This window comes from Macrosteles quadrilineatus, unplaced genomic scaffold (assembly GCF_028750875.1).
Source record: "Macrosteles quadrilineatus isolate MER2022 unplaced genomic scaffold, UCM_ALF_1.0 Scaffold_1__1_contigs__length_201487025, whole genome shotgun sequence".
In the NCBI taxonomy this organism is placed as follows: domain Eukaryota; kingdom Metazoa; phylum Arthropoda; class Insecta; order Hemiptera; family Cicadellidae; genus Macrosteles; species Macrosteles quadrilineatus.
The window spans coordinates 109,649,627-109,671,403 of NW_026542594.1; the positions used below are offsets into that span (position 1 = coordinate 109,649,627).

The window sequence follows — 21,777 nt, forward strand, 5'->3', positions numbered from 1 at the left end:
AACTGAACACACTTCAATCAATCATGTGGATGACTGTAGTCTATTTCAAATCAGCCAGCTGGACTCGTTTCTAGTAGACAGTCAAATGATATCTAGAAAAACTACTGAAGACAAGTTCCTACAATCAGTGCTACGTGTCCTTCAGACAGGGTAGTCTGTTGAACATCTGGGTTTTCATGACAATGAATTGACGCTGCAAGATGGTGTATATTTAAGGGTAATAGGGTAATAATACCACAAGTTCTTCACCATGCTGTGCTTCAAGAACTACACGTTGGACATCTAGGTATGGATAAAATGAAAGCTCTTGCTAGAAGCTATTGCACATGGAGAAACATCGACAAGGACATTGAATAACTGGTACGCACCTGTAAACAATGCCGCTTAAAACAAAACCAACCTGCTAATGAACCCAATCATCCATGGCTGACTCCTCAAGGACCTTGGGAAAGAGTACACATAGACTTTGCTGGCCCAATGCAAGGACAATGGTATTTCATTATTGTAGACGCATTCACCAAATGGATCGAAGTGATCCCAACTAAAAACACGTCTACAGAATGGTGTATCAGGGAACTTCGGAAAACTTTTGCTACATTCGGTCTACCTTTAGTTCTAGTATCAGACAATGGGAGTCAGTTTACTTCTAGCGCATTCTGACAGTTCTTGTCTGCTAATGGTGTGGTGCACAAAACTACTGCGCCGTACCATCCTTCCTCGAACGGGCAAGCCCAACGATATGTTCAAACAATAAAGAAATCATTAAAGGCAATGGAAGAAGAAGGAGGTAAACTAGATCTTAAATTATATAGGCTTCTCATGCAACTTCGTCAATCCCCTAACTCAACCGGATCAAATGCTTACAGTTTAATGTACGGAAGAGAGATAAGAACGCACTTAGGATTATTGCTTCCTCAATGTAACAAGTCAGCAAGAAGTGCAATGGCTGTACGCAGACAATTTCAAGTGGGGGACAGTGTACAGGCTAGAGACTACTCAAGTCCTAAACGGAAATGGAGCTTTGGAACTATCATTGGAAGAGAAGGTACCCTCTTATACCAAGTCAAAATGGAAGACGGAACTGTGTGGAGGAGGCATATCGATCAACTTCTAAAATGTGAAATTTAAGCGGGGAGAGTTGATACATATTTCCAAAGACTGTCCCTATTTAATCCAGCTGATCAGTTAATTATTTGTTGTTGTTTTTATTTATGTGTATGTGAAGTTATTCAGTAATAAATATACACTACACAGTCAACATTATGTGCACAATTTAATTGTATTAAATTAGTCAAAGTACATAATAAAATATTATATAAATAATGCAAGTACGACTTTAAAATAAACAATATATAATTTCAAATAAATAACACTTCATTTTGTTATGATTTTAGGGATTGTTTGTTTAAACCGACCTTTTGAGTTATCAAACTTAGGTCCAGTCCCATTGGGGTTGGTTAAGAGGGGATCTACTGTACACATATTACATGATACTCAAGAGAAAAATTTTAATTTTGTAAAGTTTAATAGGTACTAAGTATAAATGCAAGGGACTTTGTTAGAATTTGTTTGCTAAGACAATACTTAAATTAGGGTAAAATATTTATATGTTACCTGGTGAGTATCAAGGAGAGGTTTAACACTTGGAGAGAATCTACTTTTAGCCTCAATTATCATATGAGTAAAGTTGAGTAGTTCAGGACTCCCATCTAAGTTTTCAGTCTTATTGTATCTGAAAACCAATGACTTCATTAGCAAATAAAGTAGATAAACATGTTTACGCTTGTAAAATCAAGAAACGGCAAACCGATCTATAAATTGTTTACTCGAGATAAAAAAGTATGCCTTTAATTACCTGAATATATGTTTTCACTAGCTGTAACCCGCGGGCTTTGCCCCGTTTAACTTCTTAATTTTCAAGATTATCTCGTTCGCATGGCTCAATCACGTCCTGGTTGAAGTTTGTTCGCTACGCCCACTCACCTTTAGGTTGGAGCTCGTTCGCTGCGCTCACTTGCCTTCAGGTTAGCTCGTTCGCTACGCTAACTCGCCTCCAGGTTGAAGTTCGTTCGCTATGCTTACTCACCTTTTGGTTGCAAATTAGCTGTTGTCATAAATGTAAAAGAAATAAGAACAGAACCAACTTGTTTAATTGAAACAGCTGTTAAGATTCAATAATTCCATTTCTCATAAGGTTAACATGGGAAACTCCAGAGCCACTGGGGCGGAGCCCGAAAGGATTTTTGAAATAAGAATATGCCTATATGTTAATCGGGAATGTGAGCTATCATCATGCCAAATTTCAGCCCAATCCGACCAGTATTTTTCGCGTTCACTTGTCACAAACATACATCCATACATCCATACATCCAAACTTTCTCATTTATAATATTAGTAGGATTACAATTGTGCAATTGAAAGTGTGAGTTTTTAATTTTCAAGCCCTTGATTGCCTTAAGTATAAAATTCAAGTTGTGCTTCTTCGTTTGAACTATCCACATCCCATTGTATTAAGTTGGTTATAAAAGCTTTAAAAACTATATACAATTAGAGAAGTTTGTTTAAGTCCTCACCTCCAAGTGTCATATATCTGTGTGAAGCGTGACACGCCAGTCTGAGCAGCCAGGTTACAGATGTGTACATTGACTGGTAAGTCTGCAGGTTCTAATCTCTGCAGCCGTGCAATGGCTTTGCCACCCGGATAGTTGACAGCCGCGATGCTCAGCAGGAACAAGGAGAAGATGGCGTTGGCTGCCACATGACCCACCACTGCCACCCTCAACAAGCGGACCACAGGTGACTTCTGCGAGGCTGTCCATCTGTAGCATTGCATGCATCACATCACAGTTGCTATACCTCCCATACAATAATTTTAAACATACCTGATATTTTTTACTCCTGTGGAGGTTTTAAAAATAAGAGTATAAAATTGTATAGTTATATTTAAGGAATTTGTTCTTCTTCCTTATAGATACAATAGTACATATTAGTGGGGATGGGTAGCACAAAATATTGCAGTTCTGGCGGAGAACATGCCACTTGGGATGCTGATAATATATACACAGATAATGTGAAGCCGCCCAGACCCCAATTTTTAAGGACCTTGGTCGTCCATAATGACGTCATCAAGATGGCGGCCGAAAGAGGGTGCTGGGTCGCCATGAATCGGTTATAACGCCTAAGTGCTTGAACTGATTTTAATGAAATTTGAATCGGTTTAGGCATTTGGGTATGTAGACCGCCTCTTAACCGACCCTAATGGGACCAGACCTACGTCGGATAACTCAAAAGTTCGATTAAAACGGGCAATCCCATTATTTTGAAGTCGTAATTGCATTATATTTTATAAAATAAACTAAACTTACCTCCTTTGTTTAAATTGATAGAAAAATCACAAACAAACACAAAACACGGTTAAGTCAAATACTCTCCCAATACCCAATGAATACCAATGAAATTCTTTTATTACAAAAAAAAAAGTCATACAAACAATCTGTGGGGCTGGCCCTGTGGATAGCTGTCGACTTCTTTTTATAAACCTTAATAATATTATGACCGTAGTAAATTTGTATATTTTTCACATACTCCTCTACACTAAAGCCAATCTTCATCAATTCACTTGTAGAGAGAGTATACACTCTTAAAATACAAGAGGCAAATCCAATCTAGATATCCCTGCCCATAGATTGGCCAAAACAGATAACTGCCATAAAATAAATTGCATACGGTTTTTTAATAAATTAGGTCTAGTGGCAAAACAGGTTCCTTTTAATAGGTTTAAGTCTAAAATGTTTGAGTGGCTCATCCAAAATCCATATTACTGCATAACAGAGTATTTAGTTTCTGATGTTAATATTAATTTTTAATTTAGAACCCACTGTATTTTATAGCTTTAGTTTTATTTCTATTGTTGACTATGTCTATTCCTTGTACAAGGTCAATGACAATAAAGCTCTTGATTCTTGATTCTCAGTGGAATAAATTATAGTTGTAGGCAAGCCAATAAAAAAATTCTTATTTTAATAGCTTTGGTACTGCAGGCTAATATTAATTTATGATTTTGAAATCTATCGTAATACAGTACAGAACTTATTGTTGAAATTAAAGATACACGCAACGCATTTTGTTACGAGACAAGATGTTTATTTATAGCCTCTCACTGGAGGCTCGAGTCACGATCTTGACCTTGGAGTTGTTAACCCTCATCCCCTGCCCTCCCTACAAGTTACATTTTTATTTACTCTAGCGATAAGATAATCAGTTATAAAAATCGTAACACACTTTACAATTTTGCCGCACAGATGTGCTTGCGCTAGATGACAAACTGGCAACATGCAATATTTTTTGGGATAAATACAAAAAAATCTATTCTTAGTCACATCCTGTGGAGATAAGCGTGGTTACCATCGCCAAGCGTGGGAGCGGAAATCCCGAGATTCCTAAAAAGCGGTGGATAACCGAACTGCCCTCAAAGCAAGGTCGGTTAACACAAACTGTAATATTTTACGATCAAGGGCGGATAATCCGATTATCGGTTAATGAAAGGTTGGTTAAGAGGGGGTCGACTGTATAACCAATTCATGGCGATCCAGCATCCTCTTACAGCCGCCATCTTGATGACGTCATTACGGTCGACCGAGGTCCTTGAAAATTGGGGTCTGGGCGGTTTTACATTCAGGGACTTGTATACTATAACCACCTCAAGTGGCATGTTCTCCGCCAGAACTGCTATATTCTGTCACTCTAAACAACTCCAGGCGTTTTTTTTTCATTTTTTTTTTAATTTTGATTTTTAATGGGGATTTTCCCATAAAAACCCATAAAAATCGGATTTTCTCAAAAATGGCCCTAACGATTTTGATAAAAATGTAGAATATTATACTTCTTTATATTCTGAACAAAATGGTAAAAATCCCATTTCTGTAAAAATTACGGTTCGAAAGTTATTGTAAATTATGTTATTTTCCCATAAAAACCCCATAAAAACCCCATAAAATAACAAAAAATAGGATTTTAGAAAAAACTCCAGTTTTGATTTAACATAGTATGTTATGGTTCTTACAGTTTTGATAGTTTTTTTCATTTTTTATAAATTTTGATTTTTAATGGGGATTTTCCCATAAAACCCCATAAAATAACGAAAAAATAAGATTTTCCCAAAAATGGCCCGAACGATTTTGATAAAAATTTAGTATGTTATAGTTCTTTATATTCTGAACAAAATTGTACAAATCCCATTTCCGTATATTTACTCTCACTGCTTACACATGATAAAGGTTTTGGACGTTTGTGTAGTTTTACTTCCTAAGTAGAAAAAGTACCGATATCGTTGTCGAAATGTGAGTAAGTAGAAACCAAAAGTGACACATTGGAAAAGCGAGTTTAGCTACATCTGTAAGTTAAACCTCTGTTACGATCACAGCGAAATCAGAAAGATCTTCCAAGATCGCAGCAACATCCACGATCACCCACTGCAGTTGTGATTTTTTACTTTGCACTTAACACTTACTGTCCTTGAAGCGCCGTCAATGAGTGGAAACCTTTTTTGTAAGCTATTGGTGACGATGATTAATAAAATGTAAGTTTCCCAGCACTAATACAACACAGATTCACGGTATTTACCCCGGTTATCAAAACTCAAGAACAATCGTTGCACTTGTGATTAATTAAACCGGTTAAGTAAAGCACGTTTTTAATCTCACTTGGTTTGGATGTGCTAACAAAACTTGATGGGAAATGGTTGCGGTATTTGTAAACAAATTTTAATATAAACATATCAGTGACAGCTAGAAGTGAGAACTAATCCATCAGCTTATCGTTATTTCATCAAATGTAATAGTAAACATTGGGAGAAAATTTGACAAAAATCTAACAAAATTGGATTTTTTATGGTTCGTTATTTTGTTTTCAAAGAAGCGAGGCCATGTTTTTATAGCCAAAGATACTCTCACCAATCCAGTAAATAAAGAAAAATGATTAGAACCTTGATCGGTACTCTAGTTTTCTAGGAGTAGGCCGCGTAAAATGACATTTTGGCGTTACAGACGGAATCACAGAATGGACAAACAAACAGACAGACAGACAGAAATTGAGATAAGACTCGTTTCGGCTTTCTTAGGCTATGAAACGTAAAAAAACCAAAAACTGCATGATTCTAAGCAATGTACAGACAAAACTGTAATTTTATTTATATAGATAGTTTGGCGTGACCTCAACATTGTAAAGAAACACATGTAAGCACATACTGTTTTTGAATCTCCAGTTGCTAACTTGGTGCTAACAAAAAGGGGTCAGTGAAAACAGCCGACACTAAGATCGTAGCGCCAGCTACTTCCCTTTTATTTTCAGCATTTTACTTCCCTAGACAAAGAGAGTTAGAGAGAGAGTGAGATAGTAACACAGTCGTCACCTCGCTTTCTTTATCTTCAAATAAAAGAAAAATCCAATGACACAACGACGAGTCTTGAATCTCTAAACAGTATCTTTAAAGGTATAACTGATTAAAATGACAAAAGATAAAAAAACATTTTTTCTTAAATAGAAAAGCTCCTAAATATTTACGTATTAATTACTACTTACATCTTATTGCATGCATATGCAGCTGCGACGTTGAATATAGGGAAAACGTAGATAATGAACCGAAGCTCTTTGTGAGGAAGAAAGGAGAAGAGAAATACAAAAGCGACTGAGGGAATAAGCAGTCTTCTAACTCTGACGTCAAAGTAGGCTCCCACAGGCACCAGTAAGACTGACAGTCCAAGGCCACGAGGGATGGCAGAGTAGAAATACCACAGGAACGGAGAAGTCTGCTGTGTTAAGGAAACTAGTGACTTTAAGAACACTGAATAATTATGTAACTTATATCAACCAAGTAGTGGTGTTGGGGTCCATGTATGTCTTGTCATCGATGTACATAATCGTATATAGTCTATATATATATAGACATATATATATATATATGTATATAGTCTAACTGGATCACGCTCGGCTGGTAGGCGAAAACAGTCCGCCGCCGCCGCGTCACTCCCCCCACCACATGTGGTGTACCCTACCTTAGCATTCAAATAGCATTGTGACCACTGACATATCACACTTTTTAACATCCGCTTTGTTCGCAGAATGTTTTAATTTTTTTTTTTTTTTAATTAACTTTAATTTATAGAATTACCTTTATTTGATTAATCTAGAATTTATCTAATAAGTAAATACCATTTATATCTTCCAATGATAAGTCATTTGCTAAACACGAAGCAACAAAATAAGTTTGTGTAACTTCTGATAAACGCCGGTGTTTTAAAGATTATATTTCCATAGTTTTTTTTTCTTTAACACACTATGGTAATATAATTTTAAAAACAACATTCAGATAATTTTTAATTAGTAGATTACATTTTCTACAGTGTAATTTATTTTTAATTTGATTAGTGAAGTTTAAAAACCAATTGCGAAAAACATTTAGATGTATAAGTTTTGTTTTTAGCGAATTTCCCTATAGGGAATAAGCTATTACCGTAGGTCTCGTGGTAAGACTTAGTCCCAGGACCGATTTACTTTTTCATTTTGATGTCCCTAGAAGCCAAAAACACCATCCGTTCAAATTCATATATATTTATATATTAGCGAATTTCCCTATAGGGAATAAGCTATTACCGTAGGTCTCATAGTTAGGCTTAGTCCCGGGACCGATTTACTTTTTCATTTTGATGTCCCTAGAAGCCAAAAATACCATCCGTTCAAATTCATATATATATTGAAAGATATATATATTTATATATATATATATATGTGTCCGTTAGCACGATAACTAAAGCAAAAAATATCCGATTTCGATGAAATTTGGTACAAACGTGTAAACCTACGTTTATTTGAACGAGTTCGCGAACCACCATGATCGGACTATGGGAACGGGGTTTTATGGGGGGATTTATGGGGTAAAAATTGGTTTTTCTCATTTTTGACCCTCAAAACATGAAATTACCCAAATTTCCTTTAGGCCATTTTTAAGAGCTTAAAAAACAAATAATTCAGTATGTTGTAGTGTTTTTGTATGGTTATTGGTTATGGAGAAAATTGTAAATTAAAAATTTCCATGTTATTCTTATGGAGAATAACTAGACTGTTGTAATTTGCTTGTTTATGCATATATTTGGATCAAACTTGACCAATCTATTTATTTTATACCAAGCTACTGTGTTATTATTTTATAAAAAAAACACACTTTATTACCCTGTAGGCAGCAAACCTAGGTGCTTGTTAAACCTAATGTTATTTGAAATGGTTTAATTGAAATCAGGCAAATGGAAATTCGGTTAGTCTGCAGGTTTGCTGCAGCAGGGTTATTAATTAGTTTGGTTACAAATTCACCAAAAAAAGGGGTTTTTAATGGATATCCTTTACATTTTTTTTACTTACTTAAATAGGGCAAGCAGTACTGTACAGCATAAGACAAGCCAAAGTTTTCTTTAAATTGTAAGATATTTTAACATTAATACTATCTAATATATTTGTTTACTAATAGATGAACCATCTGAGCCAGAATGACAAATAATTTATTTTTGTAAAAAATACAGCCGACTTCAAATGCTCTAAAAAGAATTAAATAATTTCCATAAAGTAAACTTTTGTATTAGTCAAGCTCACGTATTTTAAGTCGGCGCGGCTCTATGATGATTTTTGATACAAAATTTAAAGAGGATGTCCACATTGCAGATGACTATCTATAACTAAAGGTGATTATAATCTTATAGTGATATTAACGAGTATCTTTAAAAAGATTATAATTAGTCCAGTCAATGAAGGCTCAAAAGGGGGGTGTAGAGGACATGGAGAGGGGGAAATTTTTTTTCTGCGGGAATGTGTTCGGGGTAGTTAGAAGATAAAAATACCAAAAGTCCCCGCCCCTGGCCCTGCTGCTTCAGCGGGGGGAGGGGGGGAAAGACCCCATTTTTTAGTTTTTTACTTCTACACTGAAAACCGTGCATCGTACGGAAAAAATGTAAATTACAAAAAGAAAGATGATGAAATTCTCTACAAGAATGGTTATATTCATTTCTTACGTATATGCATTAGTTTAAAAGATATTCTCAAAATAATATAAAAATTCTTCAATAAATTGATTTTTCACGCGTTTTTTGTCAAATAAGTTTATATAATCCATTAGCCTGTTGTTGTTTCACATCAATCAGGATAGAAAACAGGTTTTTGAACACTAACCTATATAATATAATATATCAATCGTATATATTGTGTTAAAAATAGTTTATATAAATTTAAATAAGTTATATATATTTGTCATGGAAACAAGTAATTTTTGCATAATTATTACATTAAAAATTAAAAAGATTGTGTTTGTAGCTATTTTTGTCCAGGTTTATTTATAACAATTACCGAAACCAAGACTTAATATTATTGTTCATGGTCTGGCTCACTTGGGACGAGAGGGTCCGACTTCTGTCCCAAAAACTGGTGCCATCTGGAACTGAAAACCACCATCTAGGACATTTCCATTATTCAATTCTTGTTGATTAGACTCAATATTGTCTATCAAAGTGAGAATTCGGCGTAGGCCTGTATATTCTTCATCTTCCTCATTCACCAGAATGGGCATTTCATGTAAAAAGATCCTTTAGCAGTTCTGGCATAACGGAGAACACTTATTGGAAATTTTCTTGCATGCACAAATTGCCCGTCTGGTACTGTTATAATCTTGAGTACATTTGCAAAAAACTTGGTTAAGGGATTAACTGTTCCTGGTTACTATAATTTTGGTGTCTCTGTTCAAATAAATATCTTACTGACTAGAGGCGGTCCCTTGAGAGGGGGGGAAGTTCTGATTAGAAACTATCTTTGTATATGATATTGTATAGTTGAAATTTATTAATCCAGTGCAATTAGGTTATGACCCGGACAAAATTGATAACAGGCTGAAAATTGGTGGAAATGTTCAAAACAATGTCCTGAGTGGCCCACACAAAGTCCCAAGAAATCCCAGTTGGGGAACGGCCGCCATTTTGAAAAAACTGCCGCCATCTTGGAATTTAGATTTCATGCCGTATCTTTTGAAGTAATTGTCCGAAAGACCTTATTTATGTCTCAAATTAAACGTTTTGGGCTCATGTATGAGGGTAATATATAATTAAAGAGTTTATTATGTTCTAAGCATAAATATTATTTACATTAACCTCAAAATATCTATAATAATGATATAGATACGGTTATGTCCCGCCTTTTATACGAATTGTGGATATTTATAGGCATGCAAGGTGGATGCGATACTCCCTGGTGTGGATTAACGTCCGCACGGGTGAGTACTACAACTATCCGCAGTACTTTCGTGATAATTAGACCAATTCGTAATTGCCAAGGCAAAAATGTGGTTCGGATTCCACTATAAACTGTAGGTCCCTTAGTTGCCATTAGCTGTATGGGCTATTAATTAACAGCTGTGTCTAAGGAATAAGTCGGTCTTAGTCACTAACAAGACTACAAGATCGCGCCACTCATCCTACACTCATCTCCATTCACACTTGTTTTAAAATACCTACTTTGTATGGTTGCCATTTCATAGAACAGTATTAACAGTATAGATATTGAGTCTGATGAACAAGAATTGGATTATGGAGAGACCATGAACAATAGTATTAAGTCTTGGTTTTGGTAGTTCATATAAATAAACCTGGAAAAATATAGCTACAAACATAATCTGTTTAATTTTTAATGTAATAATTATGCAAAAATTACTTGTTTCCATGACAAATATATATAACTTATTTAAATTTATATAAACAATTTTTAACACAATATATACGATTGATATATTATATTATATAGGTTAGTGTTCAAAAACCTGTTTTCTATCCTGATTGATGTGAAACAACAACAGGCTAATGGATTATATAAACTTATTTGACAAAAAACGCGTGAAAAATCAATTTATTGAAGAATTTTTATATTATTTTGAGAATATCTTTTAAACTAATGCATATACGTAAGAAATGAATATAACCATTCTTGTAGAAAATTTCATCATCTTTCTTTTTGTAATTTCCTTTTTTCCGTACGATGCACGGTTTTCAGTGTAGAAGTAAAAAACTAAAAAATGGGGTCTTTCCCCCCCTCCCCCCGCTGAAGCAGCAGGGCCAGGGGCGGGGACTTTTGGTATTTTTATCTTCTAACTACCCCGAACACATTCCCGCAGAAAAAAAATTTCCCCCTCTCCATGTCCTCTACAATCCCTTTATTGACTGGACTAAATGTATTTACATATTTCTAACTTGGAAAAGTAACGTTTTAATTTTAAACTAGCTTCTTTTCCCTATCATAATATCAAAATAAATAATTTTCCTATTCATGTAGAACATTTGTGTGTGTTATTTTTACTATGCAATCATTCTGAAGTAAACATAAAATACAAGAAAATCGAAAATACTTCCTTTGATATATAAACAAAACAGTTCAGTATGTTTTTTTATATATTTATGTTATCCAGCGATAATTTATTGATTTTAAAAATACTCTCTCAATATCTTTTATTTTATTCATATTTTTGCAGTTAGAGACTTGAAATACGTGAGCTTGACTAATACAAAAGTTTACTTTATTGAAATTATTTCATTCTTTTTAGAGCATTTGAAGTCGGTTGTATTTTTTTTACAAAAATAAATTATTTCATGATTTTTAGTGACTGTTTAATTTGTTATTTATTAATTACTTGAAGTTTTATGATAAGCAAAACTGTTTGAAACAATCAAAAGTAGAACAATCATTATTTTTAAACTGCTTAAGTCACCTGTTCAGGTTGCATAATCAATGGGTATTAAAAATTAACATTTTTGGATTTTCCAAAAAAAAAACAATGAGTTGTCCATTATATTAGGCCTAATGAAAAACTAAATGTCTTTCCTAGAGACATTGAAATGCCAGACATCATCGTTTCCTGCAATTGGTGTACTTCTACATTATAAAACGAAATACAGTAAGGTCCCAAGCCTTTTGGAACAATAAGAAAGTTATTCCTCAGCCACCAGCACTAAAAAATCTCTTAAAAGTAGAAATTTTTTTGTTATCACGTACAGTATAATACCTTTGAAAAATATATATATGTTTGGTTCAGCTAAAAGTGGTGTATGTGGTAGGTGGTTTTGTTTGCTCAAGATGTAGTCGAAATTGCAAATCAGCTTCCCATTTCCGAAGCAGGCATAATATTATTGACAGTGAAGAAAATTAATAAACATTCCACATCTTCAAATGCATGTTTAGTAATTAAAAATTTAACACTTTTAAGACGATTGACGATTACGCAATCTCAAACCTCTTATTGCGTTTAAGGAATAATTGCATCCAATTTATACTTGGACCTTTTTTTTTTTATAATTTTCACTGGTATCGCATCAGCGACGTGGTCGTCAGGTTTTTATACATTTCTTCATATTAATTTATATAGATGGTTTCATTTCCTCTTCAAGATTGTACATGGCCTAGACATATATTTCATCTACACTGTAGTAGGCCACTTGACTTAAGAATGTTTTTAGCAGGTTCTTGAATTTGTTGATAGAGGGCTCTTGTGTGATGTACTGACTGAGGCAATTTATTGTAAATTTTTATACTATTGAAGTAAGGGCTCTTGCTTGCAAGGGTGGAATTTACTTGAGGTACATGTGGATTTGTTGCTCTTCTTGTTTTGTAATTGTGGACCATGCTGTTTGTTACAAAAATATTGGGGTTCTTCTTAACAAGCAATGCGGATTCCAATATAAAGAGGGACGGAAGTGTGAGGATGTTCAGTTCTTGGAACAAAGGTTTACAGTGTGTCCGTCTATGGACTCAACATATTCTTCTAATTGCACGCTTTTGAAGGATGAAGATGCGTTTTGCCTCACTACAACCACCCCAAAATACCAAACCATATGAGATTATGCTATGAAAACAGCCATAATAAACCTTAAGGAGAATCTCGATGTCAACCAGCTTTTGAAGTCTAAACAGCAGGTAGGTGACAGATGACAGTCTGGGCGCTATTGCATCGACATGTGTTCCCCAATGTGTAGGCCCAAGTATTTGGTTTCACTACAGGTTTCAAGTAGCACCCCGTCCAAGGTCAATATCGGAGGTGGTTCAGGCTTCTTCCTGTTATAAAATTCCATTAATTTGGTTTTACTAGAATTTAGGACCAGATGATTTTTGCTACACCAAGTTGACATTTCAAGCAAGCCAGTTTGGGCGTTTTCAACCGTGATGTTTCGATTTGGGCTTGGGACTAGGTGACAGGCGTCATCGGCAAAAAGCCATAAATTTCCAGATGATATGGAGCCAGGCAAGTCATTCACGTATAACAGGAATAGGATGGGCCCAAGGTTTGATCCCTGGGGGACACCGATGTTCAGAGCTGGTGATGGAGACGATTTATATGTCCGAAGGATGTTGTCAGGGCCTCTGTGCTTCAAGGATTTATTTATTTATTTATTTATTTATTGCTCTTTACAATTTTTACATTGTGTAGCATTTTTACATTGTGTGATTCTATTATTTATAATTACATAGGGGTTATTTTATAAAATTACACTTTATATTAAATTTAACTTTAAACAAATTAATCAATACATTAAGAAATGGAGGAAAACTAAAAAAACATTATACATTTATCAAGAAAACCTTAAAATATTTAACTCATAACCCCTGGGGAATATAATACTGTGGCCCTTAACTCCAACGGTGTGCAGTGAACTCATCCACCGAATAGAATGCCTGATTTATTAAGTCACGCTTCAGTTTCGTTTTGAATAGAAGGGAACTTTCCAGACTTTTAAGCCTTTCAGGAAGACAGTTGAGGAGTCTGACACCTACTTGAGAAGGAAGTTTCTCAAATGCAGCTGTTCGGTGTTGGACAGTGCGAAAACTTTCCCTTGCTCTAGTCCCGTGGCTGTGCACAGCAGTGCCTTGGATAGGCTTATGTTGAAACCGGCAGTGTACAGCCGTTTCCAACATATACAGGGAAGGTAGGGTCAAAATTCCAAGCTCCCTGAATGCTTGTCTACACGACTCTCTCCGCCTCAGATTTGCAATTAATCTGATGGCTCTTTTTTGAAGCCTAAATGCCCTGTTAAAATTTTGTCTGGCACAACCCCCCCACAATCTTAATCCGTAGGAAAGATGGGGATGAATGAGGCTATAATAGGCCATGACCAAAACTTGTGTTGAACATAAAGGCTTTGTAGTAAAAAAACATGTGTCTTCAATTATTTATTATTGTTTTGTTGTGTTTGTAAACAAGTCCATTATAATTCAATGTAGTATTGTTCAAGTTATTAAAAACCTTTCTAAAGGTAATAAAAGTTCTTTTTCATTCATTCTTACTCTCATTACAATTTTAATAACTTGATATTGTGAAATGGATACGATCCTAAAGCCAGACAAGTTTAGTGTAGATCCAAGCTCATCATCTGCAAGTAAGGAATGGACACATTGGCACAAAACATTTCAGAATTTTGTTACCAGCATCACACCACAACCATCCGACTCTGATAAACTCAAAATACTTATAAACTTTATTACTGCGGAAATCAACGAGTACATAAGTGAAAGCGGTACGTATAACGATGCTATATCTGTGCTAAGAAGTATCTATGTAAAACCTGTAAATGAAGTATATTCCAGACATAAACTATCTGCACGTCAGCAGCAACCTGAGGAGACTATTGACCAATATCTCCAGGCTTTAAAATTACTAAGTAAAACTGTCAGTTTAAAGCTGTCACAGCTGAAAAGAATAGGGATGATTATATCCGTGACACATTTATTGCTGGAATAAAATCTTCTGCTATTCGCCAGCGCTTACTAGAAAATGTTTCCTTGACACTAGATCAGGCATATAGTCAAGCCAGATCCCTAGAACTTGCACATGAACAATCATTAGCTTTTCAATCTTTCCAATCTATAGTAAATGCAACTTCGTCCCAAGAAACTCAAGCGAGCAATCAGAATGTTGATGCAACTTCAAGCAGTTTGGAAAAGTGTTCTCTAGCTGCTGTGACTGAAAAATGTTTCTTTTGCGGTAATCTAAGACATCCTAGGGTCAAATGTCCAGCTAAAAATACAATTTGTCATAACTGTGGTAAACAGGGGCATTTTGCTAAGGTCTGCAGGGCAGGTAAACTACAAACCAAGCAATTGGATAAATCTAAAGAAGTAATGAACTCTATTGACCTAGCAGCTTCGCCCGGTGGGTTAACAAAGAGTACAGTACAAGCCCTAGTTAATGGTAAATCTGTCTCTGCTTTGATAGATACGGGAAGCTCTCTAAGTTTTATAAACAAATCTACTGCTCTTAATTTAGGTATTCCTATAAAACCAGGTAGGGGTACTGTCTCAATGGCTACTACATCAATCACGTCCGACATAACGGGTCAATGCAAAGTAAATCTTGTCATTCTTGATCACTTTTACAGGCAAGTTAATCTTTCATTGTTACCAGATCTTTGTGCAGATATAATTGTTGGACATGATATTTTGAAAAACCATGCAAGTATTAAAGTAGTCTTTGGTGGCAACAAGTCACAACTAACCGTATGTAGCGTGGCAGCCTCAACTGTAGAACCGGTATCTTTGTTTTCTAATTTAAAACCGGAATGTAAGCCAATCGCAATCAAGTATCATCGCCATAGCACCGATGATTTAAAGTTTATTGAAAACGAAGTAAGTAAATTGCTGAAAGACGACGTTATAGAGCCTAGTATGTCTCCATGGAGGGCTCAAGCATTAGTAGTTACTACTGAAAATCATAGAAAAAGAATGGTCATTGACTACTCCAGGACTATAAATCGTTTTACATTACTGGACGCTTACCCACTACCTAGAATCGATGATATTGTTAACAAAGTTGCAAATTATGAGTTTTTCAGTACTATCGACTTGAAAAGTGCTTACCACCAAGTAAAGATAAGAAATGAAGAAAAGCACTACACAGCTTTTGAGGCCTGTGGTCAACTCTACCAGTTTAAGCGTATCCCGTTTGGGGTCACTAATGGGGTGGCAGCATTCCAACGTGTAATTGACCAAGTCATCCAAACAGAACAGTTACAAGACACTTACGCCTATCTTGATGATGTCACAATCTGTGGAAAAACACAAGAACAACACGATATAAACTTAAAAAAGTTTATCGAAGCTGCATCCAAATACAACCTAACTATTAATAATGAGAAGTCTTCATTTTCACTGCGATCGATCAACTTGTTGGGCTATCATATATCAAACAAAACTATCAAGCCTGACCCCAGTCGACTAGATCCTTTGAAAAATTTACCTGCACCCAGAGACACCGCATCACTGAGGAGGACCCTTGGTATGTTTTCACATTATGCATCACTTATACCAGATTATGCTACCAAAGTGATTCCACTTGCGCGTACTACATTCCCTTTGTCCCAAGCAGGGCTCCAGTCTTTCGAAACTATAAAAAGTGAAATCATCGGATCTGTAGTAAGCTGCATTGACCCTGAAGCACAGTTCATCGTAGAAACTGATGCATCTGAGAGTACCATTGCTGCTACTTTGAGTCAATCGAACCGTCCAGTCGCATTCTTCTCAAGGATACTTTCTCCAGCAGAACAAAGACATTCAAGTGTCGAAAAAGAAGCACAAGCTATTGTGGAAGCACTGCGGAAATGGCGTCACTATTTGGTTGGTAAACATTTCAAACTGATTACTGACCAGAGGTCGGTTTCTTTTATGTTCGATAACAACCGTCATGGCAAAGTGAAAAATGAAAAGATAATGAGGTGGAAACTGGAATTGTCGTGTTTTCATTATGATATTGTATATAGACCCGGTAAAGATAATATGGCTGCAGATGCCCTGACTAGAGTATGTTCTTCAATCTAAAATCAAGAAAAACTGTTGATTGATTTACATGCGAATCTGTGTCATCCAGGTGTGACACGTTTGTACCACTGGGTTCGAAGTAAAAACTTGCCCTACTCGATTGATGAAATCAGACGAATAACAAACTCCTGCAATGTGTGTGCTGCTGTGAAGCCTAGATTCTTCAAACACAAAGGGATTTTGATTAAAGCCACTTCTGCATTTGAACGGCTGAATATCGATTTCAAAGGCCCGCTGCCTTCATCAAGTCGAAACCGTTACTTATTAGTAATAGTAGACGAGTTTTCACGGTTCCCTTTCGCTTTCCCTTGTTCAGACATGTCATCGTCAACAGTTAAGTCGAAACTAAAAACATTATTTTCTACTTTTGGGGTTCCTAGTTACATACATTCGGACAGAGGAACATCATTTCTGAGCCAAGACTTAAAAAGCTACTTGAACTCACTTGGAATCTCAACTAGTAGAACCACTGCGTACAATCCAGCAGGTAATGGGCAAGTAGAAAGGTATAACGGCATTCTATGGAAAACAATTGAACTGGTGTTGAAATCACTTAACTTGGAAATAAACCAATGGGAGACAGTTTTAGAGGATGCCCTCAGCTCAGTGAGATCATTACTTTGCACAGCCACAAATCAAACTCCTCACGAGCGTATGTTCTTACATCCACGTAGATCTGGGAACAATGGTGTTTCAGCTCCTTCATGGCTTCTCAATTCCGGCCCTGTCTACTTGAAGAGATTCAATCGTACGTCCAAGTATGAGCCACTTGTTGAAGAGGTCCAACTTTTTCACGGGAATGCCGAGTATGCTCATGTTAAGTTGCCTGACGGAAGAGAAACTACCGTGTCTACACGTCATCTTGCTCCGGTTGGTGAGTACCAAACCGACATAGAGCAAACCGATTTTGAGAGTGATGAAAATATTCTATTACCCACTTCTCAACCTGAACCTGAATACTTTCCTAGTCCATCATCATCAAAGAACCAAGAAGATGAAATGAATACTACTGCCGAGAGTTTACAACCTAGACAAGAAGCTTCTAGAGGAGAGAACCATGACACATATCCGAGAAGAAGTTTCAGAAGCAGAAGACCTCCTAATTATTTAAATGACTACGTTCATTAACATTAGGGAGGAAGAATGTAGTAAAAAAACATGTGTCTTCAATTATTTATTATTGTTTTGTTGTGTTTGTAAACAAGTCCATTATAATTCAATGTAGTATTGTTCAAGTTATTAAAAACCTTTCTAAAGGTAATAAAAGTTCTTTTTCATTCATTCTTACTCTCATTACAGGCTTGAGATTACGCAAGGCAAAAACCCCTTTTGCAATTTTTGGACAGATGCTATCTACATGATTTTGCCAGTTCAGCACTCTATCCAAGTGCATCCCTAAGAACTTTGTGGAATCAACCTCTTTCAGGCAGGTTTCATCCATCATTACAGTTGGCGTTGTCTCGTCGTTACGGTGACGAAGGGAAAAATTTATGTACGTCGTTTTTGACTGATTCGTGTTTAAATTTTCAGACTGAAACTTTTGGATGCATGCATTCAAATTGATAAAACTTTCAATTTCAAGACTTTCTTGGGATTCTGATTGAGAGTCGTGTCATCTGCATACTGTATGACTTTTCCGCCGACCATAGAGGAGCGGAGGTCATTAACATAAATTAAGAACAAAACTGGACCAAGGATTGAACCCTGTGGGACCCCTTGACAGACCCTTAAGGTCTTTAATCTGCAAGTCGACACCTGTACGTACTGGGTCCTACCCTCGAGGTAAGATCTAAGCCACATAAGTGGGACTCCACGGATGCCGCAGAGCTCCAGTTTCCTTAACAGTATGTCGTGATCAACACAATCAAACGCCTTTGAAAGATCGATGAAGACACCAAGTGTCTTTTTTCGATTCTCTAGTCCTTCAATTACATCTTCAATAAATTTATTTACAGCGTCTATCGTGGATTTTCCTTGTCTAAATCCATATTGATTTTCTGAGATAATATTATGTTTTTCCAAAAAGTTTTGAAGCCTAGTGAGAAAGATCCTCTCAAATATTTTACTCATAACTGGTAAGATTGAGATTGGGCGGTAATTATTTAAAATTTGTGGATCATCTTTTTTATATATTGGAATGACTTTTGCAATTTTCAATGCAGATGGGAAAGTTCCTGACTGAAGTGACAGATTGATGAGTTTTGTCAATGGGATCAGTATTGGCAGATAAATTTGCTTAACTGTCCACATTGACAGGATACAATCATGTGCCGATCTTTAAGATACGATGAAATCCATCGCAGTGGGTTTCCAGAAATGCCAAGCATTCGCAGCTTATCCAGAAGGATCCTGTGGTCAAGAAGATCAAAAGCCTTTGTCATGTCGTAAAAGAGACATACTAAGCTGTCAGATATGTCAAGGTGGTTATATACTTCCTTTAAAAGGGCAAAAATGGCATCACAGGTAGACATGTTTTTTCTGAACCCAAATTGGTTATTTGACAAGATGTTATTTGTTTCAATAAAACTTAGCAATCTTTTAAGAAAAATAATCTCAAAGATTTTACCAAAACAAGGCTGGACAGAAATAGGCCGGTAGTTACTTGCATTAAGAGGATCATTTTTCTTAAATACAGGGACAACCTTTGAAGTTTTCAACGAATCAGGAAAGCAACCAGTTTCAAACGACTTGTTAATAGCGCAGGCCAATGCTTCAAAGATGTTTTCATTGCAAAGTTTGAGAAGGCTGCATGGGACTTCATCAATGCCAGAACTTTTTTTTGATCCTATTAATAAGACGACTTCACGAACCTCAGACGCAGAAGTAGGAGACACGGTTTTTACGAATGCTTTGGTTTTCACAATACACCTTAAATTGTCAATATCATACAGCTATTCACTATATTTTTATAAGTCAGAATATTACTCAAAACAGAATCATACACAAATCAGGTCAAATGTTGAAATACCTTTTTTATAGTAACCAAAACAAAATGAATTTTTTCAATGTAACTTATTTAGGCTCCATGGCAAGAAATAGTTTATTAATCAATATGAAGCAACTGTTTCATGAAGAAACTGTCTGTAGCTTCATTTAAATGGTTTTAACTAACAGCTGTAGGAATGTTATTATTATTTATTGCCTTCTCTGCAAAAATATAAACAAAATAAATGTTGAATATTTGAGGTTTTTAGCATTTTTCACCAAACAAATATTTTTCTTAAACACAATGCTATATAGGTTACCAAATAGAAACTCTCCTGGTTATTTTGGTGGTGGAACCACGCTGATCGGTAAAAGAATCACAGAGAAATTGGTGAACATACATAGAAAAAAAAAACATCGCCACAGACAAATTGAGAACCTCCTCATTTTGTTGGTAGTGGGGAAGTCGGTTAAAAAGAATGATGATCCATAGCAATGTATATACAGACCTTGGTTATAGATTCACGGCTGGGTAGGCCTTCATGCAAAACAAGTTTTAAAAGTGTGTTCTGGGTCTTTGTATACGGTAATAGTTTTTATATTCTAAGTAATGAAAAAAAATACATACAGTATTGAACTAATAACAGAAATAAATTAATTCAAAACGTTTTGATTACAAAGTGGAGGTTAAAAGCAAGATATGTCGGCGGTTGCTAATGCTAACTCAATGATGTGGGGCCGCTCTGTACCCCTCAGGTGAGCAGCGTGGCGGCTCGTTTTCAGAGCCGTATTCTCATGCCAGGGAGCGATCCAGTTAGGTTATATATACATCGATGGTGTTCGTTTGTGATTCCTTGATATCAATAAGAAAACCAAAAATATTCGGATGCAGCGAACACCAAGACTTCTTAAATTTGCTGTAAAACATAAGGATGTGTGGTTTGTTTATATTCTAAGTTAGGGTACCAAACCAAGATCTCGCCTACCTGGACTAGTGCCGGCGCAGTCGGTGAATGCCAAAGATAATCTTTTTCAACTCTGGGATTAGGTATGGATTTTTGGCGCAGACCCGGGTTACACTCATAAATGGAGATTGAACTATATTCGTTTACACTTCCCCAAGGGGGTTAAATATTGGGTGTTGTCTGTGTCTTGTCTGTGTACCTACCTATCTGGACGTTTCCTAGGGTAAGCTAGCTGAAATCAATTTATTCTAAAAATCTAAAACAATCTTGGTTACATTTTTAATAGTAAATAACTTACAAGAAAATCAAACAAGCTATGTTTAAATTTGAGTGTGGTGAAGTGCAAATAAAGGATACTCCCCACTCAGAACTTTTGTTTAGAATGGTATTGAACCAAAACACCTCTCCCTCGGGCCAGAGGAGCCGCTGCCAAAACACAGAATCTATGATAACAGTGGCTGCTAGACAAACAATGCCCGCAGGTACTGCTGCTTTCACCACCCTGCAACAAGCAATGAAGGCCAGAGGTTAGTACAGAACACAGGAAGTATGATAACAGTCATACAGGGTTTATAACAGTCATTTCTGTGAATAAAAATGGAAGCCACTGGTACTGTTAAGTACAGAACACAGGATATAGGATAACAGTGGCGGCTAGACAAACAATACCCGCAGGTACATCTGCTTTCACCACCCTGCAACAAGCAATGAAGGCCAGAGGTTAATAAAGAACACAGGGTTTATGATAACAGTCATTTATGTAAAAAAATGTAAAGCCACTGATACTGGTTAGTACATGGATCTAGGTTGACAGTGGCTGCTAGACAAAGAATACCCACAGGAACATCTGCTTTCACCATCCTGCAACAAGCAATGAATGCCAGAGGTTAGTACAGAACATAGGATCTACGTTGACAGTGGCTGCTAGACAAAGAATACCCACAGGAACATCTGCTTTCACCATCCTGCAACAAGCAATGAATGCCAGAGGTTAGTACAGAACATA

The 21,777-nt window shown here is 36.1% G+C and overlaps 1 protein-coding gene across 4 annotated transcripts in view; it reads right to left on the minus strand.

The window, feature by feature from the left end:
* Nucleotides 1-21,777, minus strand: part of LOC128983058 (uncharacterized) — a 118,654-nt gene that overhangs the window by 16,247 nt on the left and 80,630 nt on the right. For all 4 annotated transcript variants that reach the window (XM_054402211.1, XM_054402219.1, XM_054402202.1 and 1 more), the window contains exons 6-9: nucleotides 21,129-21,273; nucleotides 6,580-6,806; nucleotides 2,574-2,819; nucleotides 1,615-1,732 (exon numbers count right to left, since the gene is read on the minus strand). In XM_054402211.1, coding sequence (XP_054258186.1) covers nucleotides 1,615-1,732; nucleotides 2,574-2,819; nucleotides 6,580-6,806; nucleotides 21,129-21,273 — 736 coding nt within the window. The remainder of the gene's footprint in view (nucleotides 1-1,614; nucleotides 1,733-2,573; nucleotides 2,820-6,579; nucleotides 6,807-21,128; nucleotides 21,274-21,777) is intronic.